At 45.9% G+C, this 24,886-nt stretch overlaps 1 protein-coding gene across 1 annotated transcript in view; it reads right to left on the bottom strand.

Annotated features, from left to right (window-relative positions):
- Positions 1-6,179: 6,179 nt before the first annotated feature.
- LOC126425137 (C-type mannose receptor 2-like) overlaps positions 6,180-24,886 on the bottom strand; it is a 105,193-nt gene continuing 86,486 nt past the window's right edge. Inside the window, exons 5-6 of the mRNA XM_050088080.1 lie at positions 18,465-18,851; positions 6,180-6,521 (exon numbers count right to left, since the gene is read on the bottom strand). Coding sequence (XP_049944037.1) covers positions 6,355-6,521; positions 18,465-18,851 — 554 coding nt within the window. The 3' untranslated portion in view covers positions 6,180-6,354. The remainder of the gene's footprint in view (positions 6,522-18,464; positions 18,852-24,886) is intronic.

Here is a 24,886-nt window from a genome sequence, read left to right as displayed (position 1 = left end):
TGAAGGCCCTGCCAATCTGTGTTTCACTGTACCCGTTTTTCCGAAATACCTCTCTTAGGTGGTGTAATTCGTCTGAGAGGCTTTCTTTGTCACAAATGACGTGCGCCCTATGCACCAAGGTGGTCAGTACTGACTGGCGTTGTGCCGGATGGTGGCAGCTGGTTGCATGGAGGTACAGGTCTGTGTGTGTCTTTTTTCTATATACTGAATGGCCCAGCGTGCCATCCGCTTTCTTCCTGATCAGTATGTCCAGGAATGGAATACAGCCATTCTCTTCTACTTCCATCGTAAAGGTTATATTCTCATGTATGCCGTTTAGGTGGTCCATAAACTCCTCCAGTGCCTGCCTGCCATGCTGCCAAATCACGAAAGTGTCGTCCACATAGCGGAAGAAGTGCCTGGGTTTACGGTGAGCAGTTTGTAGTGCCACCTCCTCAAAGTGTTCCATATAAAGATTCGCGATCCCTGGAGCAAACCACTGGTGGGACACTGCAGTCATCACGTGAAAAACTCCGCGGATTTCGTTAGAATACTGAAGGACATCCGAATACAGAGTGATGACCTACTCGTGAGCTTCGACGTCACCTCCTTGTTCACAAAAGTACCGCTACAAGACGCCTTGGCGCTCCTTAATCGGCACTTCGAGCCTGAAACAGTGAAGCTCTTTGAATATGCACTTACGACCACATACTTCAAGTGCAATGGAGAGCATTATGAGCAAGTGGATGGAGTGGCCATGGGATCTCCCCTTGCTCCAGGGATCGCGAATCTTTATATGGAACACTTTGAGGAGGTGGCACTACAAACTGCTCACCGTAAACCCAGGCACTTCTTCCGCTATGTGGACGACACTTTCGTGATTTGGCAGCATGGCAGGCAGGCACTGGAGGAGTTTATGGACCACCTAAACGGCATACATGAGAATATAACCTTTACGATGGAAGTAGAAGAGAATGGCTGTATTCCATTCCTGGACATACTGATCAGGAAGAAAGCGGATGGCACGCTGGGCCATTCAGTATATAGAAAAAAGACACACACAGACCTGTACCTCCATGCAACCAGCTGCCACCATCCGGCGCAACGCCAGTCAGTACTGACCACCTTGGTGCATAGGGCGCACGTCATTTGTGACAAAGAAAGCCTCTCAGACGAATTACACCACCTAAGAGAGGTATTTCGGAAAAACGGGTACAGTGAAACACAGATTGGCAGGGCCTTCAAGAGGAGACAGGCTGACAAAGTTCAGGAAAAGGAAGAGGAAGTTAACAAGAGACTCGCCTTTCTTCCATATTTGGGGCCCACATCAGCCAAAATCGGGAGGCTATTAAGAAAATCTAACATAAATACCGTCTTCCGACCACCGCCGAAGACGAAAGAGCTGCTGGGCTCAGCTAAAGACCCACTCAAACTAAACACACCTGGTATATACAACATTGCCTGCGAATGTGGTGTGCAGTACATTGGTCAAACGCAGCGCTGCATCTCAAAAAGGTGCGAGGAACATATCAGGCATGTTCGACTTGGACAGATAGAGAAATCTGCTATAGCTGAACATAGCATCAAAGAAAACCACACCTTTGACTTCGAAAACACCAGGGTGCTATGCCGAGCCGGGAGCTATTGGGATAGCGTCATTAAAGAATCAATAGAAATACGGGTCCACGAGAACCTTGTGAACAGGGACGAAGGCTATCAACTGAGCGCGGCCTGGAATCCAGCATTAGCCGCAATACGCCAGGAACGCAACAAGAACCGTCCAGCTCACGAGAGGCAATCAGAATGCTCTGACGGAGACACGAACGGCGCACCCGCTTCCCCCTCCACCTCGCCCGCCGGCTCCTCTGGACCCAGCCTCCCGCGGCCAGGTGGTGGGGGGCACACCGCAGGTATAAAGGGACTGGCATCCGCAAAGTCTCGGCACTTCGCCAGAAGATGATGAGTATGTCACTCGTCGAAACGTCGCTGTTTGAAGACACCGCCACCCGGCTGGAAGCCCGAGAACTCTTCGCCAGCTACAACAATGTTATTCTTCAGGGCGTTTCTCAGGAAATCTCATGGCACTTGAAACTGGTTATGAATGGCTGTTTCTTAAATCTGTGATGTTCGACTCTTTGATCACATATAACCACCATATACGCAACTAACCTGGCTGCGTGCAGACAAGCACAGAGATTTCCATACCCTCTATCTTCTCTACCGTCTTATCAATGAACACTGTCCCTCTAACTCTCACATTACGAAATCGTGTCCTGATACAGGGTAGAGGGATGTAAGGTGGTTTGAGGTCAGTCTGCAATTTCCGAGCGGTGACTCGCAAATGCAGAAAGACAAATCCACAGTGAAGGCAAGTTGGTGACTTGGATCAGCGCCAAACACTGTCACAGGACTCCTACGAGAGGCGCGGATTTATTGGAACTCGATAGGATGCTTGCAGCAGGAAACTCGTGGAATTCAATGCTCTGATTAACACTATTTATTTGCGATTAGACTAACTACTACACTGAAGGCTAATTCCAAACATTAGAAAAAACAAAGAAGGCAACTGGATGCACAGCACAAGTGTGTCTGAAGCCACGGGGGTGCGCGATAACAGAAGTAGCGAACACTAGGAGCGCGTTAAGAACCAGCATGAGAACAGCACTTCATGTGAGGGAAACAGACATGTCGGAGGTTACCGAGGCGACACGGAGTCGGTGCCCCAGCGATCTGACTGAGAACTCCACTGAATATAAAGACAAGGGTTTTTAAAGAATCGTGGCGGCGCACCATTTCTCCCTTCCTATAGCCGACCCACCAATCCACCGGCACTTAACAAGCTTCGGTCAATCTTGCGATCCGTTCTACATCTCCAGGCGCCTCTGGCCGACCACATTTAGATTCCTCCCAAGCTCTTACTCGGTAGATAGGGATGCTTCTGGATTACACGTTAACAAAGTTTGGAATCAACAGCGTTCAGCTGAAAGCTAGACGTCATTGCCACTGCTGTTATGGCCAGCAACAACGGTGTTTTACGTCACTTTGCCCCGCCCTCCGTCCTTTTGTAGGTGCTGGGCCGTTATAGTAGCACTCTAACCAGCGTGTAGCTATTGACGTTGCAGTTCTCAGGAGCAAGTATCAAGCTTGGTGCCTCTGCTAACACGTGCCTTTGCGTGGCCATCTTCTACGGTGACGCCTTACAATAACGTCTAGACGGTGGATGGAGTTACCATTTAATTCCCTGAAGTGAAACTTCTCCCCTGGGACAGCTGTCCAGAGCGACTACAATTGGCAGCGTTCTAGTGTTACTATTTACCTCTGGTAATCTAAACGCTATCACTTTTGCCTGCTCTCTGCATTGTGTCTCTGATTCCCTATTTGGAGTGACCTTGATGGCTCCCAGCAGCTTCAAGTATAACATCGCACAAGACATTAAGTCATCAATATACGACAACGGCAGGAACACTCTTTCCCATCCGAGCAAAATCCATTCTGTCCCACTCAAACGCTCATCCACTTTCTTGAAATCCTTCTCAGCAACTGGTACCCGACTATATAACAACCTCCCATGATATATTACGGAACTAAATATCTCCAGCTACAGAACACAGCAAGGAAACCTCTACTAAAGCAATAAGATTATCATTATCCCCGTAAGCACTCGTTACCCTTGTACATCTCTCATCCCAACCTGATCTTCCACATTTCCCAGTATTCTTAACTGGTGCAGTCTTCTTAAATCCCCCTTCCCCCAACCTGCTATACGAGAACACATCTGTTTAGGAGACCTATAAATCTTATCTGTCACTGTCATTATTGTTGTCACCGCCACATGTATGGTCATTATTATTATTAGGTTATTATTATTATTATTACTATTACCAGTAATAGTAGCTGCAGCTGCAGTAGTACAAGTTAATGCCAGTATTACCTTTGTTGGTTAATAGTATAATTTTTGATACATATTAAAAAAAAGAACTTTTGCATCCCCTCGGTTCCGAGAGATCCAGAACCTGTACAGAAAATTAGAACTGGGAACAACATAAACATCATTTCTAACCTTTTTATTGCTCATGAAAACCACACATTGCATGTTGTAGCACCACACAGCGAGAGCTTCAGAAATGGTGGTCCAGATTGCTGTACACACGGATACCTCTAATACCCAGTAGCACGTCCTCTTGCATTGATGCATGTCTGTATTCCTCGTGGCATACTATCCACAAGTTCATCAAGGCACTGTTGATTCACATTGTCCCACTCCTCAACGGCAATTCGGCGTAGATCCCTCAGAGTGGTTGGTACGTCACATCGTCCATAAACAGCCCTTTCCAATCAATCCCAGGCATGTTCGATAGGGTTCATGCCTGGAGAACATTCTGGCCATTCTAGTCGAGCGATGTCGTTATCATGAAGGAAGTCATTCACAAGATGTGCACAATGTAGGCGTGAATTGTCGTCCATGAAGACCAATGACTCGCCAATCTGCTGCCGATATGGTTGCACTATCTGTTGGAGGATGGCATTCACGTATCGTACAGCCGTTACGGCGCCATCCGTAACCACCAGAGGCGTACGTCGGCCCCACATAATGCTATCCCAAAATAACAGGAACCTCCACCTTGCTGCACTCGCTGGACATTGTGTCTAAGGCGTTCATCCCGACCGGGTTGCCTCCAAACACGTCTCAGACAATTGTCTGGTTAAAGGCATATGCGACACTGATCGGTGAAGAGAACGTGATGCCAATCCTGAGCGGTCCATTCGGCATGTTGTTGGGCCCATCTGCACCGCGCTGCATGGTGTCGTGGTTGCAAAGATGGACCTCGCCATGGACGTCGGGAGTGAAATTGCCCACATGCGGTCTATTGCGCACAGTTTGAGTCGTAACACGACGTCCTGTTGCTGCACGAAAAGCATTATTCAACATCTGTCGTTGCTATCAGGGTTGCTTCGAGCCATAATCCGTAGGCAGCGGTCATCCACTGCAGTAGCAGCCCTTGGGCGGCCTGAGCGAGGCATGTCACCGACAGTTCCTGTCTCTCTGTATCTCCTCCATGTCGGAACAACATCACTTTGGTTCATTCCGAGACGCCTGGACACTTCCTTTGCTGAGAGCCCTTCCTGACACAAAGTAACAATGCAGCGCGATGGAACCGCGGTATTGACCGTCTAGGTATGTTTGCACTACCGATAACACGAGCCGTGCACCCTCTTCCAGGTGGAATCTGGAACTGTTCGGCTGTCGTACACCCTCCCTCTAATAGGCGCTGCTCGTTCATGGTTGTTTACATCTTTGGGCGGGTGTATATATATATATATATATATATATATATATATATATATATATGTGTGTGTGTGTGTGTGTGTGTGTGTGTGTGTGTGTGTGTGTGTGTGTGTGTGTAAGGTCCTTAGCAAAGATCTCTTGATCGATTTATTTATTTCATTTTGTTTACATATTTATTTAAGCTGATCTAATTATGGGCATCAAGCCCTCTCTTGCATCGGATTAGTGTTTCACATATATTGTATATATTATATTAGAGTTACCTAACAAAATAACAATTTTAGTATGACAACTAGTATTAAAATGATTTGAATCTCTGCAGTGGCTGTGTGAGTAAATTATACTGACTATGAACCAATATAAACGTGTTGACGTTATATATACATAGTAGCATAAATTTTTTATATGTATTGAATATATGTAACCCTTGTCTGTCTGAACGTGCATTAGAGTACTGTGTGAAAAATCTCAAGTTAATCGCTCGAAAACTCTTCGAGATTTTTCCAATAACCTTTCCTATTTCCATACTACATACAAATTTATACACCACATATTTTAAAGAAATTTGTAGCCTATGTCCACCCAAATGTTTATTACAGTATCGTCTAAAAGCGTGTAGTAAATCGGGTAAGAACTTCTTGAGATTTTTGGTAACAATGTTAAACAACGAGGTGCATTTATATGGTAATGTAAAAGTATAGATATAGATTTATAAGAAAGAAAGTGTCGATAGTGAAAAAGAAATCGAAAGGAAGCTTATTTAGTGGGAAGAGAAATAACACGGATAACAAAATAAGGTTGCTTAGTCCTCAGAAAATATTGGACACTGTCATCTTGTCAGATGGAATAAATAAATGAAGTGCATGCTGCGCTGGAGACACTAGGTTAAGAGGAAAATAACAAGTAATGTAGATTATAGTGAAATATTTAATAATAAGTCACATATACCCAAATTGCTCTGTACTTCAGTCGGCCTTGCAGTATCGGAGAGGATATCCACGCTTTTCGCATAACTTAATTTTTATTCGTGGTAGGCAGGGAGAATGCCGGTTGCACCCTCAGACCTGTGTCCTGGGACTGTGAGCTCACTATATGGGCACTATCTCGCAGATGAAGGGTAGCTCCAAGTCGCAGCGCACATCGTTATAGGCACCCAAGCCTGACAGAGCCAGGCAGTTTTCGGGCTTCCCCTGGCCCAAGTTGTTTGGTTCGTTAACACCCCACACCTGGAACTCCATGTCTCTCAGATGCCTTCCTGTAAAAAGTAAACAATGAATCATTCTTAGGAAAAACTACGCAAACCTAATTGTTTCATGAGCATCTTGCGACAGAAACGAGCGAATAAGAAAGAGAGAGAGAGAGAGAGAGCAGACAGAAGGGGCCGCTGCAGTTACGACTGGATAAGCACCTTCTCAGCGCAGAGACAATTTTAAAACAATCAAAAGAAGTTTGAATATCAGGGGGGACTGGTAACCCCTGCGAGCACTCACAAGTACCGCGACACATGGCATGAACTCGACTAATATCTGGTGCTGGAGTGAACTGACACCATGAATCCTGCAGGGCTGTCCATAAATCCGTAAGAGTACCAGGCCGTTGAGATCTCTTCTGAACAGCACTTTGCAAGGCGTCCCAGATATGCTCAATAATGTTCATGCCTGTGGAGTTTGGTGGCCAGCGGAAGTGTTTAAATACAGAAGAGTGTTCCTAGAGCCACTTTATAGCATTTCTGGACGTATGGGGTGTCGCATTTTCCTGGTGGAATTGCCGTCGGAATGCACAAAGAACGTGAATGGATGCAAGTGATCAAGACAGGATACTTACGTACGTGTCAGCTGTCAGGGTCATATGTAGACGTATTCTATCTATCTACCTATCACGTGCGCCTTGTCCTGCGGTGACGCAGGGTCGGCCATGGTTAAACGGATTTGGCATGTTAATGTTAAGAGGTGGCCGGATGCCCTTCCTGCTGCCACCCCATACCCTCTGGGATGTAATTAGTGTACCCCAGCTGTCTGCATCGAGTGTAAATCGTGAAATAGCGTAAATGTGTTCCAAATGTCTGCAAGTCGTGTAACTGAGGCGGGACGTGGTGACCAGCACGGTATTCACCTAGTAGGATGTGGAAAACCGCCTAAAAACCACATCCAGGCTGGCCGGCACACCGGCCGTCTGCGTTAATCCGCCGGGCGGATTCGACCCTGGTCCAGCGCGCCTACCCGAGTCCAGGAAGCAGCGGGTTAGCGCTCTCGGCTACCCTGGAGGGTAGAGTCGAATCTAGACATATCAGGGGTCCCATATCACTCCAATTGAATACGCCCCACACCATTAAAGAACCTCCATCAGCTTGAACAGTCCCCTGCTGTCATGCAGGATCCATGGATCAAGATGTTGTCTCTATACCTTTACACCTCCATCGACTCTATACATTTTGGAACGAGACTCGTCTGACCAGGCAACGGGTTTCCAGCCACCTACAGTCTATTCGCTGACGGGCCCAGGCAAGGCGTAAAATTTTGTGTCGTGCAGTCGTCAAGGGTACACGAGCGGGCCTTTGGCTCCGAAAGCCCATATCGAATATGTTTCGTTGGATGGTTCGCACATTGCCACTGATGTCGGAGATTTGATGTTTTACTGGATTCCTGATATTCATGGTACACTCGTGAAATGGTCGAACGGGAAAGTCCTCACTTCATCGCTACCTCGGAGATGCTGTCAGTTCGTATAAAGTTTTGCTAATAATAACACACAGTAAGCACACCACTCGCAGTACAACATGCTACGCGATAACTCCAGTTTTGTATCCATTCTTCATTCGTTCGTTCACTCGTTAATTATTTAAAGTAATTTGCTCTTGGCGGCATCTCTGCTAGTCGTTTGCTTTGGACATCTTTGATATTAAAATAGTCGGGTATACAGGGTGGTTCATTGATAGTGACCGGGCCAAATCTCTCACGAAATAAGCGTCAAACGAAAAACCTACAAAGAAAACAAGTCGTCTAGCTTGAAGGGGGAAGGGGGAAACCAGACGGCGCTATGGTTGGCCCGCTAGATGGCGCTGCCATAGGTCAAACGGATATCAACTGCGTTCGAGTCTTGGTCCGGCAAACAGTTTTAATTTGCCAGGAAGTTTCAGCATTAACCGTTCCTGTATTAACAGAGTAAATGCGATGGGCATGGAGTTACATCCTACAAACTGACATCCGACACCTGTACAACACAATGAATGCACCTCTGCATGCTTGCATTCAACATTCGGCAGTTACGCTGGTTATTAAGGTACCAGCACTTCACGTATGGAAAGACTTAAATTAACCTGCAATGTTAATCACTTAAATATGTTACCTAGACAAATGCATTCCCGAAATTTCATTGCCCTACATTAATTATTTGTTGGTATTTCGATTTTTTTTCCTGATGTGTACTTTATTACTTTGTAGCTGCACATTTAAATAGACTCATGCTCTCAGTAACATACGACAAAGTGAAGGGCTTTATTGAGTACCTTCTTGTTGAGATACTGATTTCCAGCCTGGCCCCAGACGTAACTGGAAGATCGTGATGTACGTCAGGCGAGGTAACCAAGGTGACATGTTCGTTATGGGGCCTGTATTTGTATAACACACTGTGAGGGGATCGTGATGACACCACAAAAATCGTTCCTGGAAGGCTGGATACCACATAGCCAGGCAGTAAGCTGTGGACACTGTAAAGTGGCATGGTCTCCTGACCTTTATTTCTTACATATTCCGTCCTCACAATCGTATTCTGCACATCAAGACGCTTCATTCGAACCCAAACTCGATAAGGTAGAGTCAATTTTGTGTGAATTCATGTAAGCGATGTGCATATCTAATAAGTAAATCTCAAGTGCGCACCGAGGTTGAAAAAGTAGAGGCTGGCGTACAAAACATGACGGCCACAGGAATTTTCGTTTCAGGGAGGAGGCCGGCTTACTGGGAGGTCCGTCCCTTCAGAGGGGTAGGCGCACACCTAATTTGGCCGAAGCGACCACCCAGAGAGAGGACAGCTTTTGCCAGAGCGAAGGGATAACGACTCCCGTGTTCCACTTAAAATCAAATTCTGCTACATTGTGTGGGAGCGCCCAGAAGACGCATTTTTTCACGGACCGACTGCGTAGTTACGGAGTTCTCACAGGAGGACAGTATACACCTAATGGAGATGCTACAGATTTCCACATTGGTCGACTCAAACGATACGCCATTCTCCCGTTTAAAAGAGCTACGCTGATTGGCGAAATATTTCTGATACAAAGAGCCAGAGGAGTGAGGGAAGACAGCGAATGATATACCCTTGCAACTTTTCCAGAAAAAGGGGCCATTCCATTGTTGCTCTTGGAGCGCTCATACGTGTACGCAAAGAGCGAGGAACAATGTCTCCCCTCAGTACTTTAGTGGCAGAGCACCTCTGTCGTTAGTGAATTGGAGTGATACTCTATATTGAGTTGCTCGCAATTAAGTGTTGTTCACTGTGTTGGCCGCCACACTTATTGTGCGGTGTGAACACGGACAGAGTACTAGTTAAACGCCTGTGAGCGAATGTTGAGTGGCATCGCGATGGACTGGTTATCTGATTAGCGTACCATGCCAATAGTTAGACTAGGGGCAGACAGGAGTCCTTGACTTCATCAAGGTGTAGGGAGAGTTTGATTGGCGAAGGTCAATCCAGATAGGAAGAGATAGTTGTGTTATTTGTCAACAGTGAGTGACGCAGGCAACAGTCGTCGCAGCTCACGGTATTGTGCGCTACAGCGTATGCGAGCCCCTCCTTCCTCCCTAGCAGTACACTCCATTACATTTCTCATGCGACAGCCTTGACCATACCTAGAAAAGTTATTCAAGTTGTGTAGGCGTGGCTCTCAGCCATTTGCCGAGTAAATAACATTCTTAAAGAAAAGGGAGAAAAGAACCTTTCCATACTTTGTAAAATAATAGCATTCCTATCAATAAGAGGCAATCTACTGTTCCAAAAATAACGCCGGCCGGTGTGGCCGTGCGGTTCTAGGTGCTCCAGTCTGGAACCGCGTGACCGCTACGGTCGCAGGTTCGAATCCTGCCTCGGGCATGGATGTGTGTGATGTCCTTAGGTTAGTTAGGTTTAAGTAGTTCTAAGTTCTAGGGGACTGATGACCACAGATGTTAAGTCCCATAGTGCTCAGAGCCATTTGAACCAACCCAAAAATTACCCGGAAATTTATTATTTTATAAGAAAAAGTTCACTTGATACCTCAGAATTTTTTGCAATAAATAATATTTTCGTTCGTTTAATGTTTTTATTACACTAACTAGCAATACTCCAGTACCCAAGTATCCCACTAGTTGTGTAAGAATGTAGAATATTTTTGTGTCTTTTGTTTACAGCGCCGGTTGCTCCCTCAGACCTGTGAGCTCACTATATGATATTTGTTGCTGAACGTTTTTGAAGCAGTTCTTGTTGGTACATTAGGATCATCTGCCTGACTTCTGTACTAGTGTGAGATGGAAATTGTTTCTTGCAGGAGCCAAAGGATACTTGTTGGATCAATCCATTGCTCAGCTTGACAAAATAAAACCCACACACTCTCAATACAAGTGGAAACCTGGGACAATGACGTCATGGCTTCTCCACGGTTACGTGGCTTAGAGGGCAAAAGCACAGCGATTTCAGAAACGATGGCGGACCGTGTGGGCTGCAGATTCCTCGACTTGCGCCGTAGGGTGGTGGGGTTTCGGGTTCCGCTGGGTAGGTCAGGAGTCCACTACACGCAACAAGCGGCTACACGGGTAGCAGGGGTTGTGTGGCGTGGACTGGGCGGTTCTTTGGGTTAGATGGCCTCGGACAAGTACAGAAAGGGCAACAGCCTCAAAGAGTGTGGGGCAAAGTCAGGACATGCGGGGGCCAAGCAGCAATCGGCATTGTAATTGTAAACTGTCGAAGCTGCATTGGTAAAGTACCGGAACTTCAAGGGCTGATAGAAAGCACCGAAGCTGAAATCGTTGTAGGTACAGAAAGCTGGCTGAAGCCAGAGATAAATTCTGCCGAAATTTTTACAAAGGCACAGACGGTGTTTAGAAAGGATAGATTGCATGCAACTGGTGGTGGTGTGTTTGTCGCTGTTAGTAGTAGTTTATCCTGTAGTGAAGTAGAAGTGGATAGTTCCTGTGAATTATTATAGGTGAAGGTTACACTCAACAACCGAGCTAGGTTAATAGTTGGCTCCTTTTACCGACCTCCCGACTCAGCAGCGTTAGTGGCAGAACAACTGAGAGAAAATTTGGAATACATTTCACATAAATTTTCTCAGCATGTTATAGTCTTAGGTGGAGATTTCAATTTACCAGATATAGACTGGGACACTCAGATGTTTAGGACGGGTGGTAGGGACGGAGCATCGAGTGACATTATACTGAGTGCACTATCCGAAAATTACCTCGAGCAATTAAACAGAGAACCGACTCGTGGAGATAACATCTTGGACCTACTGATAACAAACAGACCCGAACTTTTCGACTCTGTAAGTGCAGAACAGGGAATCAGTGATCACAAGGCCGTTGCAGCATCCCTGAATATGGAAGTTAATAGGAATATAAAAAAAGGGAGGAAGGTTTATCTGTTTAGCAAGAGTAATAGAAGGCAGATTTCAGACTACCTAACAGATCAAAACGAAAATTTCTGTTCCGACACTGACAATGTTGAGTGTTAATGGAAAAAGTTCAAGGCAATCGTAAAATTCGTTTTAGACAGGTACGTGCCGAGTAAAACTGTGAGGGACACGAAAAACCCACCGTGGTTCAACAACAACGTTAGGAAACTACTGCGAAAGCAAAGAGAGCTTCACTCCAAGTGTAAACGCACCCAAAACCTCTCAGACAAACAGAAGCTAAACGATGTCAAAGTTAGCGTAAGGAGGGCTATGCGTGAAGCGTTCAGTGAATTCGAAAGTAAAATTCTATGTACCGACTTGACAGAAAATCCTTGGAACTTCTGGTCTTACGTTAAATCAGAAAGTGGCTCGAAACAGCATATCCAGACACTCCGGGATGATGATGGCATTGAAACAGAGGATGACACGCGTAAAGCTGAAATACTTAACACCTTTTTCCAAAGCTGTTTCACAGATGAAGCCCGCACTGCAGTTCCTTCTCTAAATCCTCGCACAAACGAAAAAATGGCTGACATCGAAATAAATGTCCAAGGAATAGAAAAGCAACTGGAATCACTCAATAGAGGAAAGTCCATTGGACCTGACGGGATACCAATTCGATTCTACACAGAGTACGCGAAAGAACTTGCCCCCCTTCTAACAGCCGTGTACCGCAAGTCTCTAGGGGAACTGAAGGTTCGAAATGATTGGAAAAGAGCACAGGTAGTCCCAGTCTTCAAGAAGGGTCGTCGAGCAGATGCGCAAAACTATAGATCTATATCTTTGACGTCGATCTGTTGTAGAATTTTAGAACATGTTTTTTGCTCGCGTATCATGCCGTTTTTGGAAACCCAGAATCTACTCTGTAGGAATCAACATGGATTCCGGAAACAGCGATCGTGTGAGACCCAACTCGCTTTATTTGTTCATGAGACCCAGAAAATATTAGATACAGGCTCCCAGGTAGATGCTATTTTCCTTGACTTCCGGAAGGCGTTCGATACAGTTCCGCAATGTCGCCTGATAAAGTAAGAGCCTACGGAATATCAGACCAGCTGTGTGGCTGGATTGAAGAGTTTTTAGCAAACAGAACACGGCATGTTGTTATCAATGGAGAGACGTCTACAGACGTTAAAGAAACCTCTGGCGTGCCACAGGGGAGTGTTATGGGACCATTGCTTTTCAAAATATATATATAAATGACCGAGTAGATTGCGTCGGAAGTTCCATGCGGCTTTTCGCGGATGATGCTGTAGTATACAGAGAAGTTGCAGCATTAGAAAATTGTAGCGAAATGCAGGAAGATCTGCAGCGGATAGGCACTTGGTGCAGGGAGTGGCAACTGACCCTTAACATAGACAAATGTAATGTATTGCGAATACATAGAAAGAAGGATCCTTTATTGTATGATTATATGATAGCAGAACAAACACTGGTAGCAGTTACTTCTGTAAAATATCTGGGAGTATGCATACGGAACGATTTGAAGTGGAATGATCATATAAAATTAATTGTTGGTTAGGCGGGTACCAGGTTGAGATTCATTGGGAGAGTCCTTAGAAAATGTAGTCCATCAACAAAGGAGGTGGCTTATAAAACACTCGTTCGACCTATACTTGAGTATTGCTCATCAGTGTGGGATCCGTACCAGATCGGGTTGACGGAGGAGATAGAGAAGATCCAAAGAAGAGCGGCGCGTTTCGTCACAGGGTTATTTGGTAACCGTGATAGCGTTACGGAGATGTCTAGCAAACTCAAGTGGCAGACTCTGCAAGAGAGGCGCTCTGCATCGCGGTGTAGCTTGCTGTCCAGGTTTCGAGAGGGTGCGTTTCTGGATGAGGTATCGAATATATTGCTTCCCCCTACTTATACCTCCCGAGGAGATCACGAATGTAAAATTAGAGAGATTCGAGCGCGCACGGAGGCTTTCCGGCAGTCGTTCTTCCCGCGAACCATACGCGAATGGAACAGAAAAGGGAGGTAATGACAGTGGCACGTAAAGTGCCCTCCGCCACGCACCGTTGGGTGGCTTGCGGAGTATGAATGTAGATGTAGATGTAGAGTTCGTGTAAGTACTGCTCATTCTAGACAGGCGGTATTCAGTCACGGAGAAGAGTACGTCGGACATCGCGAAGAAATGGGTAAACAAGCTGCCACCGTGAGAGTATCCAGTAGCAGCACACCTGCCGCCCACGCTGAGTCAGAATACTGCTGAATTGGGTTTCACAGCTGGCAGGCCACCTTCTTGCTATCTATCGTCTGCTGCAGGCCACCTATCTTGGGGGACCATGCCTGAGCCACCTGGCTGCCCAGCCGTAATCATCCAAAGAGGTTATTGTCAGATGTAAAGCACATCACCGGCAAGACACAATCACTACCATCACCATATGCAACCAATGATAGTATTACCTATGACAGTGCCACTAAAGCGGGGTTGTTGGGTTGATGCACAAGTTTGTAGTGCGTTTTCGTAATGCTGGAAGCTGAAGAAATGAATTAAAATTACTGCTATTGCCAGGGTTCGAACCTGGGTCTTCTTGCTTACTATGCAGAAACGCTGACCATTACACCACCGCAGGACGATGCTGAACATCGCTGCATGAACTACTGAAGTCGAATGCCCTCCCCAACACAAACTTCATACCTTCAGCTTATTTTCTCCCTAAATTGCCACTATACGATCACCTATGGTACAGGACTGGGGCACTGTTCCAATGCCAGAGAGGCCTGGAAACAGTGACAATTTAGGAGGAGAATACGCTGAAGATATGAAGTTTGTGTTGGGGAGGGTATTCGACTTGTGTAGTTCGTGCAGCAATGTTCACCATAGTGCTATGGTGCTGTAATGGTCAGCATTTCTGCCTAGTGTTGAAGAAGAATGTTAGGACGCTTACAGCGCCATCTATCGGTAAAGTTTTTGCTAGCTTTTTTTTTGCCCCTGCTTCAGTAATATGCTGTTCAAATTTAACGTCATTATGAGCAGTGGTTCTCTTTCTGCGGTGTTTTGAAACTGTAACTTTGATTATGGACACCGTGTATTTATTATTAGTATTAAATGACAAATGTTCGATATATAGACTAGTGACAACAGTCTCTCCTGTAAAGTTTGTAATTAATTTGAAACTAGAATCACAACATATAGAACATATAATAAATTCACCACACACACACAGCTATGATCTTTTCCAACACTTCATGGTTGTCGGTATCATCATTTTCATCAAGAACAATATGTGGACAAGCGCTTCAGTTAAAACTGTTGATACACCTCCGATTATAAAGTACTACTACTATGGTCATGATGTAGACACTAAGTTATGTTCTCAACACTAGCCAACAACTGAGCAGCGCATAGCAACAAAAACTATGCTTTGTTGTTTGGACCCTTGTGGAAATGAATATCCGAGAAATTTTCATGGATGTTCACGTACACACTGTGAGGCTACAGATATACACTATGTGATCAAAAGTATCCGAACACCTGGGACACGGGGCTGAAAATGGTTTACAAATTCGTGGCGTCCTCCATCGGTAATGCTGTAATTCAATGTGGTGTTGACTCACCCTTAGCCTTGATAACAGTTTCCACTTTCGTAAGCATACGTTCAATCAGGTGCTGGAAGATTTCTTGGGGAATGGCAACCGATTCTTCACGGAGTGCTGCACTGAGGAAAGGTATCGATGTCGGTCGATGAGGCCTGGCACGAGGTCGGCGTTCCAAAACATCTCAAAGGTGTTCTCCGTGCAGGCCAGTCCATTACAGGAATGCTATTGTCGTGTAACCGATGCACCACAGGCCGTGCATTATGAACAGATGCTCGATCGTGTCGAAAGATTCAGTTGCCATCCCCGAATTGCCCTTGAACAGTGGGAAGCAACAAGGTGCTTAAATCAATGTAGACCTGTGTTGTGATAGTGCCACACAAAACAACAATGGTGCAAGCCCCATCCTTGAAAAACACGACCACACCATAACACCACCGCCTCTGTATTTTACTGTTGGCACTACACACACTGACAGATGACGTTCACCGGAAATTCGCCATTTCCTATCTTTTTCTCGCCTACTTGCTTAATCTGAAATATTTAACACATGAACTTACACTGGTGCCCAAAATTAAAGCAGCGAACCGAAATTTTGCAAGGTTACGTTTATTTTGGCACAAAACAGTGCAATCAGGTGAAAGTAAAGCAGAAACAGTATAAAGTATACAGAACGTGAACAACTGCAACATGCATAACGATAGACAAAAATGTTCTTCATTTTTTCCAACTTAACAGATTTACATACACATTCTGGCAAGTGGTTAATGCGCTCAGAACGGGTGTGATTACCTCTGGCAGCAGTACAGGTCTGTCAAACGACGGGGCGTGCTGTGAATGATGGCACCAATCTCATATTGAGACAATAACGCCCATTCTTCCTGCAGAGCTGCTTGGAGAGTTATTGGTGGATGCTGACATGATGCAACCTGTCTCGCTAGTGTATCTCAGACTTGTTGTATGGGATTTAAATCAGGAGACTGAGCAGGCAACGCCGTGCGTGCAATGTCTCCCGTTTCCAAGGAAACATCAACCATCTGTGCTCTACGAGGTCGAGCATTATTCTCCATCAGTATAAAGTCTGGGACCACAGCACCTCGCAGCAACCGCACATGAGGTCCCAAGAACCCGTCACGATACCTGCCAGCGTTTAAGCCTTGCTGATTCTCCTGTACAATATCATGATGGAGAGGTGTTTGACTGATCAACATAATCCCTGCCCACTCCATTAGGAATCCTCCTCAGGATCGGTCTGTTACCAAAAAGGTTCGGATCCCAAAATCGTGTTCCACTTTCACTCCAGATGAGAATCACTGTCCAGACCGAGTAGGGACTCATCTGCATAATGAACAATGGCCCACAGTCCATGTGGCATGTTGATGGTCCACTCTAGACGTCCTTTCTGTGAAGATACGTCAGAGGTACACATACAGAAGGTTTCTGACAGTAACAGCCACTCTGCTGAAGTCTTCTGTGGACCGTTTGCCTCGCTACAAAACGTCCAGTGGATCCTGCGATGTCAGATGCCAGTTGCCGAGCTGTGCTAAGATGGTACCGACGTGCGTTTACATCTAAATAGCGGTGCTCTATTTCTAATATTACACGTGCTCTTGTCTTTGGGATACAGTTTAGATCTCTATAAACTGGAAAACAGCAGAACGATTCACATTAAGCCATCAGTTTGGGACTGTCCTGCTTCCATTCATCCCATGGCCTTCCACTGCAGAGAGCCTCGTAGGCTTCTTCTCTGTGCCATTCTGCACCGCCTCTGACTGTGTGCACAGCGATTGTGGATTCACTATTTCATTTGGTAGGTGCCTGACGTCATCACTGGCGTGGTTGTCCTTGACCAGAATGCCACTTTCCGTGCAGGACACGGTTGTACGGACATTTTTTGACAGTTTGTACGATAATGTCGTGAATTAGACACAGGCCGGAAAATAGCTGTTTGTAGCTTTAATCTTGGACACCAGTGTATTTATAAAATATACCAACGGCCTTGCCGCAGTGGTAACACCAGTTCCCGTCAGATCACCGAAGTGCTGTCGGGCTGGACTGGCACTTGGATGGGTGACCATCCGGTATGCCGAGTGCTGTTGGCATGCAGGGTGCATTCAGCCCTTGTGAGGCAAACTGAGGAGCTACTTGACTGAGAAGTAGTGGCTCTGGTCTCGAAAACTATCTACATCTACGTCTACATCCATACTCCGCAAGCCACCTGTCGGTGTGCGGCGGAGGGTACCTTGAGTACCTCCATCGGTTCTCCCTTCCATTCCAGTCTCGTATTGTTCGTGGAAAGAAAGATTGTCGGTATGCCTCTGTGTGGGCTCTAATCTGATTTTATCCTCATGGTCTCTTCGCGAGATATACGTAGGAGGGAGCAATATACTGCTTGTCTCCTCGGTGAAGGTATATTCTCGAAACTTGAACAAAAGCCCGTACCAAGCTACTGAGCGTCTCTCTTGCAGAGCCTTCCACTGGAGTTTATCTATCATCTCCGTAACGCTTTCGCGATTACTAAATGATCCTGTAATGAAGCGTGTTGCTCTCTCTTGGAACTTATCTACCTCTTCTATCAATCCTGTCTGGTACGGATCCCACACCGGTGAGCAGTATCCGAGCAGTGGGCGAACAAGTGTACTATGACCTGCTTCTTTTGTTTTCGGACTACATTTGCTTAGGATTCTTCCAATGAATCTCAATGTGGCATCTGCTTTACCGACGATTAATTTTACGTGGCCATTCCATTTTAAATCACTCCTAATGTCTACTCCCAGACAATTTATGAAATTAACTGCTTCCAGTTGCTGACCTGCTATATTGTAGCTAAATGATAAAGGATCCAGTGACGCCTGCGGGCTGAGGATGACACGGCGGCCGGTCGGTACCGTTTGGCCTTCATGGCCTGTTTGGACGGAGTTCTTTTTAGTATTCGTAAAATAATCAGACATTCGAAGCTGTGTTACACATGTTTAAAGAAGAGAGGAAAGTAGTTTACCGGCATGTACTAACCTGTCTCAGTGACGAAGTCGCCCTCGACAGCTTCGTCCGTGAAGCCCATCAGGTAGTAGTCGTTGTTCACCTCGAGTTGGCGCACCAGCGCCAGCCCTCGGCTCCAGGTGTCGGTCACTGCCAGCGTCGCGTTCTCAGAGCGGCAGGCTTCGGCTGCCTGTGCGTGCGCTTTCTTCTCCCGGTGCACTCTGTAGAAGCGCCCCGCCTCTGAGAACCAAGTGTAGGTATCCGGTACGCCCACCGAAAGACGGCGCTCGCAGAAGAATGGCGCCGGGTTGCTGCACTGCTCGTCGTTCACCAGGCCGTCGTCGCGGACGTTGACGCAGTCCTCGTCTCTGTCGTTGTTGGGTTCGTTAGGCTGCCACGGCAGGTACGCTGCTGGCCGACCTGCCACACAACAGGGGCTTCAGCAAGGAACAGCACTGGGTCGGCTGTAAACTTACATCGCGGCACGAGTCCTGCGCCAGTCTACTAAACCTTACAGGCTGCATGGTCGTGGTTTGCGAAACTTGTTTGTTCCTGACATTTCGTCCGTATCTGTGTGAGCAGAGAGTTTAATGGATCACAATGATCCAACCCTGAAGATTTACTTGCAATTGATACAACCATTGATCGAAGCCTTCACTATACCTGGGTCTCCTTCCCCCCCCCTCCCCCCTCTCCAAAAAAAAGAAAACACTGCCATGGGCGGAACTTGTCTAGTGTGCGTTTCTGCCGCTAGACGTGTATAGCGCAACTGAGTGCTAGAGAGCCTGTACACAGAGAGAGTGGCCGTAGGTGAAGTTGCCCGTGATTGGTTGATTAGCTTTGGCGCCATTTTTCTGCCAAAGGGCTCTCGCGCTTCCTATGTTCGCCGTGTTTTTGAGTTGAATTGAAGTTCAGAGGACTTCTGGAAACAAAAAAAAAAAAAAAAAAAAAAAAAAAAAGTGGTTCAAATGGCTCTGAGCACTATGGGACTTAACATCTGAGGTCATCAGTCCCCTAGAACCTAGAACTACTTAAACCTAACTAACCTAAGGACATCACACACATCCATGCCCGAGGCAGGATTCGAATCTGCGACCGTAGCGGTCATGCGGTTCCAGACTGAAGCGCCTAGAACCGCACGCCCACACCGGTCGGCTTTTGGAAACAATTAAAAGGTATTTGAATTATTGAGAGACTTGTTATGCGTTGTGCATACATGTTTGATTTAGTTGTATATCGTTTTTTAGTACGTAATTAGCGTTTAGAATGTGGCAAAATTTGTAACTTCTTGTTGCAGTCAGGAAGGAATGCGTAACTCTTGTAATAAAGTCCAGGTACAACTTTCTTAATGGTGTATATTATCCGAAATATTTATTTAGTTACGCCTATAAAAATGTTTGGTTCTTCACTTTGCTCAGAAGACTCTGATTTTAAGGTGTCAGTTTTTTTAAATATTTTTAGTCACGCAAAACAGGTAGGCCTATTACAATTTACTGCATTTTAAGCTCTTATTTCTTTAACAGTTCGTGCATACTGGTAGCATCAGAAGCTTTAGTAAAGCCAATATCTGACAGTCCTTGCTGGCAACGGAAAGTTCCTGTAATTGTTGTGCGATGCTCATTCGACTTTATAGCGTCAAACTTTATTTCGTTCCGAATCAGAACACTAGGCATTATTTTGGTTTCAGTATTATTGCCTGACTGTTGACGCAGGCAAGTTGTAGGCACGTTTTCCGCAGTTGTCGTGGTTGCTGAAACATTATTCGTAGTAAATAATTGTAGGTATTCTTGAAGACAGTTTTTAATAGGCCTACTTACTGTGTGGTAGAAGGGATACGGTAGTTTTCCTGTTATATTTCGTCGTTATTACATAGCCTACATTTAACATTACCTGATTTTTGCAATCTTTTTCGTTTGTTATCTACGAGAGGTATTCAGTATATATAGGTACATGAAAAAGTCGTAAGCAGTTGTTTACTTGTGACATGCAAAAAGTTTGAAGACGTGACAAAAAGGACTAATACGTCACACACTTTTTGCATGTCACAAGTAAACAACTGCTTACGACTTTCATTCATCTGAGGTAATACAGGTACGTCAAATCTTTAGCGTTATGCACTTGAGATACAAAACAAATGCTATACACTATATTTTTTTATTTACGTTACTTTCATTGAAATATGTCTAGTAAAGGAACTTTAAAGGAGATAAATGCAAGTAACGAATAATTTTTACAGCCACTGTATCAAATTTTCCTTTGCTGTACGTAGTAGGCTACTATGAGTATATTACATCTGTAAAGAAAGGCATTTAACGAATGATTTCACCTTATTGTCTTGTGCTTTTTATTCGGTGAGTGTGTACTCCACTACTCCACTACCGGACATTCAAAAGTCCCGCCCGCAGTTTGGCAGAAAAATGGCCGCCGTATCGTCCGGTTGGCCACTCTCTCCCTGTACAGGCTCTCTACTGAGTGCCAGTTCGGTGACGCCTGTGCCGTCTACCTGGCTTGTTCATCTGCAGCGGCTGGTTTTGCTAGCGCTGTTTTGTTCTTGTTTCCGTTTCTTATGACGGCAAGTTTAAGTGAACGAAGTGCAGTGGTGAAATTTTGTTGTCTACTCCGTAAAAATGCAGCTGAAACGCTTTTAATGTTGAAAACAGCTTACTGACATGACGCTGTGGGAAAATCTCAAGTGTACGAGTGGTTTGCTCGATCTAAAAATGGCGACATGTCGATTGATGACAAAACTTGTTCTGAACTTCCAGCAAGTGCCCAAATCGACGGAAGTACTGAAAAAATTCGAGAGCTTGTGCTCACAGACCATTGACAGACAGTTGATCAACTCTGTGAGATTAGTAGGTTATCTTGGAGCTCAGTCCAGCGCATTTTAACGGAAGATTTGGGAATGAAAAGGGTTGCTGCCAAGTTTGTTCCTCGGGTTCTGACTGAGAATCGAAAGGAACGTCGAGTTGAAGCATGTGGTGCTTTGAAACAACAGCTTGAAACAGATTTTCTGTCAATGGTCATTATTGGTCATGAGTCATGCTGCTATGGTTACGACCCAGAAACAAAGCAACAGTCAAGCCTGTGCCACAGGAAGGCACCACACTTGCTAGGTTGTAGGCTTCAAATCGGCCGCGGTCCGTCAGTACACATCGGACCCGCGAGTCGCCACTGTCGACGCTACCAGACCGAGCGCCGCCACTCGGCTGCTGGCCTTACGAGACAAGCTAGCGCACTGCCCAGTTCTACAGCCGACTTTAATAGGAATGGTTCGCTCGTTATGGCTTCAGGGATCTCATTTGCAGAGGCGCTAGTTAGCATAGCCTTCAGCTAAGTCAGTAGCTACGACCTAGCCAGGCACCACATACAGTTTATGCATTGACAATTGATCTATATGTGTGAAGCAATCAGAATTGTAAAGAAGTATTCGCAGTTCAGTCTAAAAGTGCACTTGTAAATATTGTTGTACAAAGTCAAGATCGAGGTTCACTGCTGATGCCGAATTAAAGCAAAGTATTTAATAGTATTCCTGTCTACTAACTTTCTAATCGCCTAAGATGTTCCAGATTCATCCCGTCAAGTATAGTTCATTGATCCTCACGTCAGCCTACGTGATCAACGAGTGCAATAATGGCCACCCCTTGTGATCAGACTAAGAGTCAAATTGCGGGACTCAGCCAGGTCACCCTTTTTCCACGAGGCCCATAGTTCCGCCTTATACATAACAAAGCCAATAGAAGACGTCATCGTCACCCCATCCAAAAAAAATGTCGAGTCAAATCAAACATCAAAACAGTGCTGATTTGCTTTCTTGATGCCAAGGGCGTAGTTCATTCAGAGTTTGTTCCATAGGTCACGCCGTCAGTCAAACCTTTTATTTGGAAGATTCATCAAAAAAGACCAGATTTTTGGCAGACAGGAGACTTGCACCTGCACACACAGCCGTCTTAGACATTCGGCTAAAAAGGTCACGGTTCCATTACCCCACGCTCCTTACTTGCCTCTGTGCGAATTTTTCTCATTTCCACGCATGGAAACGGTCATGAAAAGACACACATTTCACAACACAGAAGAAGTCAAGAAAAAAACAAGGGAGGAGCCATTTCTAAAGATGACTAAAAAAGAGTTTTGAACAGTGGAAGCATCTGTGGGACAAATGTATTAGCTGCAATGGAGAGTATTTTCAAGGGGATAAGGTCGTTTTGTAAAAAATTTGAAAATATATAGCTCTTGAAAACGCCCCAGCCGAGCGGGCCGAGACAGAGACACAAGGGAACGGTACCGAGGCTGGAACGAGACCGGCCGACTTGCCGTTCGCGAACGAGACCGACTGTTTCCCGTTCCCGGGAACTGTAAGTAGAAAGACTCGACTGAACTATGAAAGACGGTTCCTTAGAATTCGTTCCTTGCTCGTTCCGTTAATCTTGGTGAACCGTTCCTTTAGACCCGACAGTTCGCGGAAGACCCATTTCTACCTAATATCGTGCAGGGCCCCCGCGAGCATGCAGAAGTGCCGCAGCACGACGTGGCATGGACTCGACTGATGTCTGAAGTAGTGCTGGAGGGAACTGACACCATGGATCCTGCAGGGCTGTCCACAAATCCGTAAAAGTACGAGGGCGAGGAGATCCCTTCCGAACAGCACGTTGCAAGGCGTCCCAGATATGCTCAGTAATATACATGTCTGGGGAGTTTGGTGGCCAGCGGAAGTGTTTAAACTCAGAAGAGTATTCATGGAACCACTCTGTGGCAATTCTGAGCGTGTGGTATGTCGCATTGTCCTCTTGGAATTGGCCTAGACCGTCGGAATGTACAATGGATGTACACGAATGGAATGTACACGAATGGATGTACACGAATGGATGAAGGTTATCAGACAGGATGCTTACGTACGTGTCAGCTGTCAGAGTCGTATCTAAACGCATCAGGGGACCCCTAACACGCGAACTGCACACGACGCGCCCCACACCATTACAAAGCCTCCACCAGCTTGAAAAGTCCCCTGCTAACATGCAAGGTCCATGGGTTCATGAGGTTGTCTCCATACCTCTACACGTCCATCCGCTCTATACAATTTGAAACGAGACTCGTCCGACCAGGCAAGACGTCTAATATTGCCCAGGCGAGGTGTAAAGCTTTGTGTCGTGCAGCCATCAAGGGTACACGAGTGGGCCTTCGAATCCGAAAGCCCATGTCGATGATATTTCTTGGAATGGTTCGCTCGCTGATACTTGCTGATGCCTCAGCATTTCCTGCTATTCACAGTATACTCTTGAAAGGATCGTACGGGAAAATCCGCACTTCATCGCTACCTCGGAGACGCTGTGTCCCATCGCTCGTGCGCCGGCGATAACACCACGTTCAATCTTGCTAATCTGCCATTGTTGCAGCAGTAACCAATCTAACAACTTTGCCAGACGCTTGTTGTCTTATACAGGTGTTGCTGGCCGCTGCGCCGTATTCTGCCTGTATACATATCTCTGTATTTGAATACGCATGCCTATACCAGTTTCTTTGACTCTTCAGTGTAGTATAGAGCCAATATCACGTATTGAGACCGATAGTTTGTACTAAATAGGGCGCCTTTCATCCAGCAAAACCAATCTTGTCCAGTGGAATGGCGCTGAAAGATGGCGAGAACGTGGGTTTCATAGTTTATATGTTTTAAAGTACAATATACACAACTGGCCGTTAAATTGCTACACCACGAATATGACGTGCTACAGACGCGAAATTTAACCGGCAGGAAGAAGATGCTGTGATATGCAAATGACTAGCTTTTCAGAGTATTCACACAAGGTTGACGCCGGTGGCGATACCTACAACGTGCTGAGATGAGGAAAGTTTCCAACCTATTTCTCATACACAAACAGCAGTTGACCGGCGTTGCCTGGTAAAACGTTGTTGTGATGCCCCGTGTAAGGAGGAAAAACGCGTAACATCACGTTTCCGACTGATAAAGGTCGGATTATAGCCTATAGCGATTAGGGTTTATCGTATCGCGACATTGCTGCTAGCGTTGGTCGAGATCGAATGACTGTTAGCAGAATATGGAATCGGTGAGTTCAGGAGGGTAATACAGAACGCTGTGCTGGATCCCAACGGCCTCGTATCACTAGCAGTCGAGATGACAGGCATCTTATCTGCATGGCTGTAACGGATCGTGCAGCCACGTCTCGATCCCTCAGTCAACAGACGGGGACGTTTGCAAGACAACCATCTGCACGATCAGTTCGACGACGTTTGCAGCAGCATGGACTATCAGCTCGGAGACCATGGCTGCGGTTACCCTTGACGCTGCATCACAGACAGGAGCGCCTGCGATGGTGTACTCAACGACGAACCTGGGTGCACGAATGGCAAAACATTTTTTCGGATGAATTCAGGTTCTGATGGTCGCATCCGTGTTTAGCGACATCGCGGTGAACGCACATTGGAAGCGTGTATTCGTC

Source organism: Schistocerca serialis, chromosome 10 (assembly GCF_023864345.2).
Source record: "Schistocerca serialis cubense isolate TAMUIC-IGC-003099 chromosome 10, iqSchSeri2.2, whole genome shotgun sequence".
Lineage (NCBI taxonomy): Eukaryota > Metazoa > Arthropoda > Insecta > Orthoptera > Acrididae > Schistocerca > Schistocerca serialis.
This window is presented reverse-complemented; position numbering and strand designations above follow the sequence as displayed.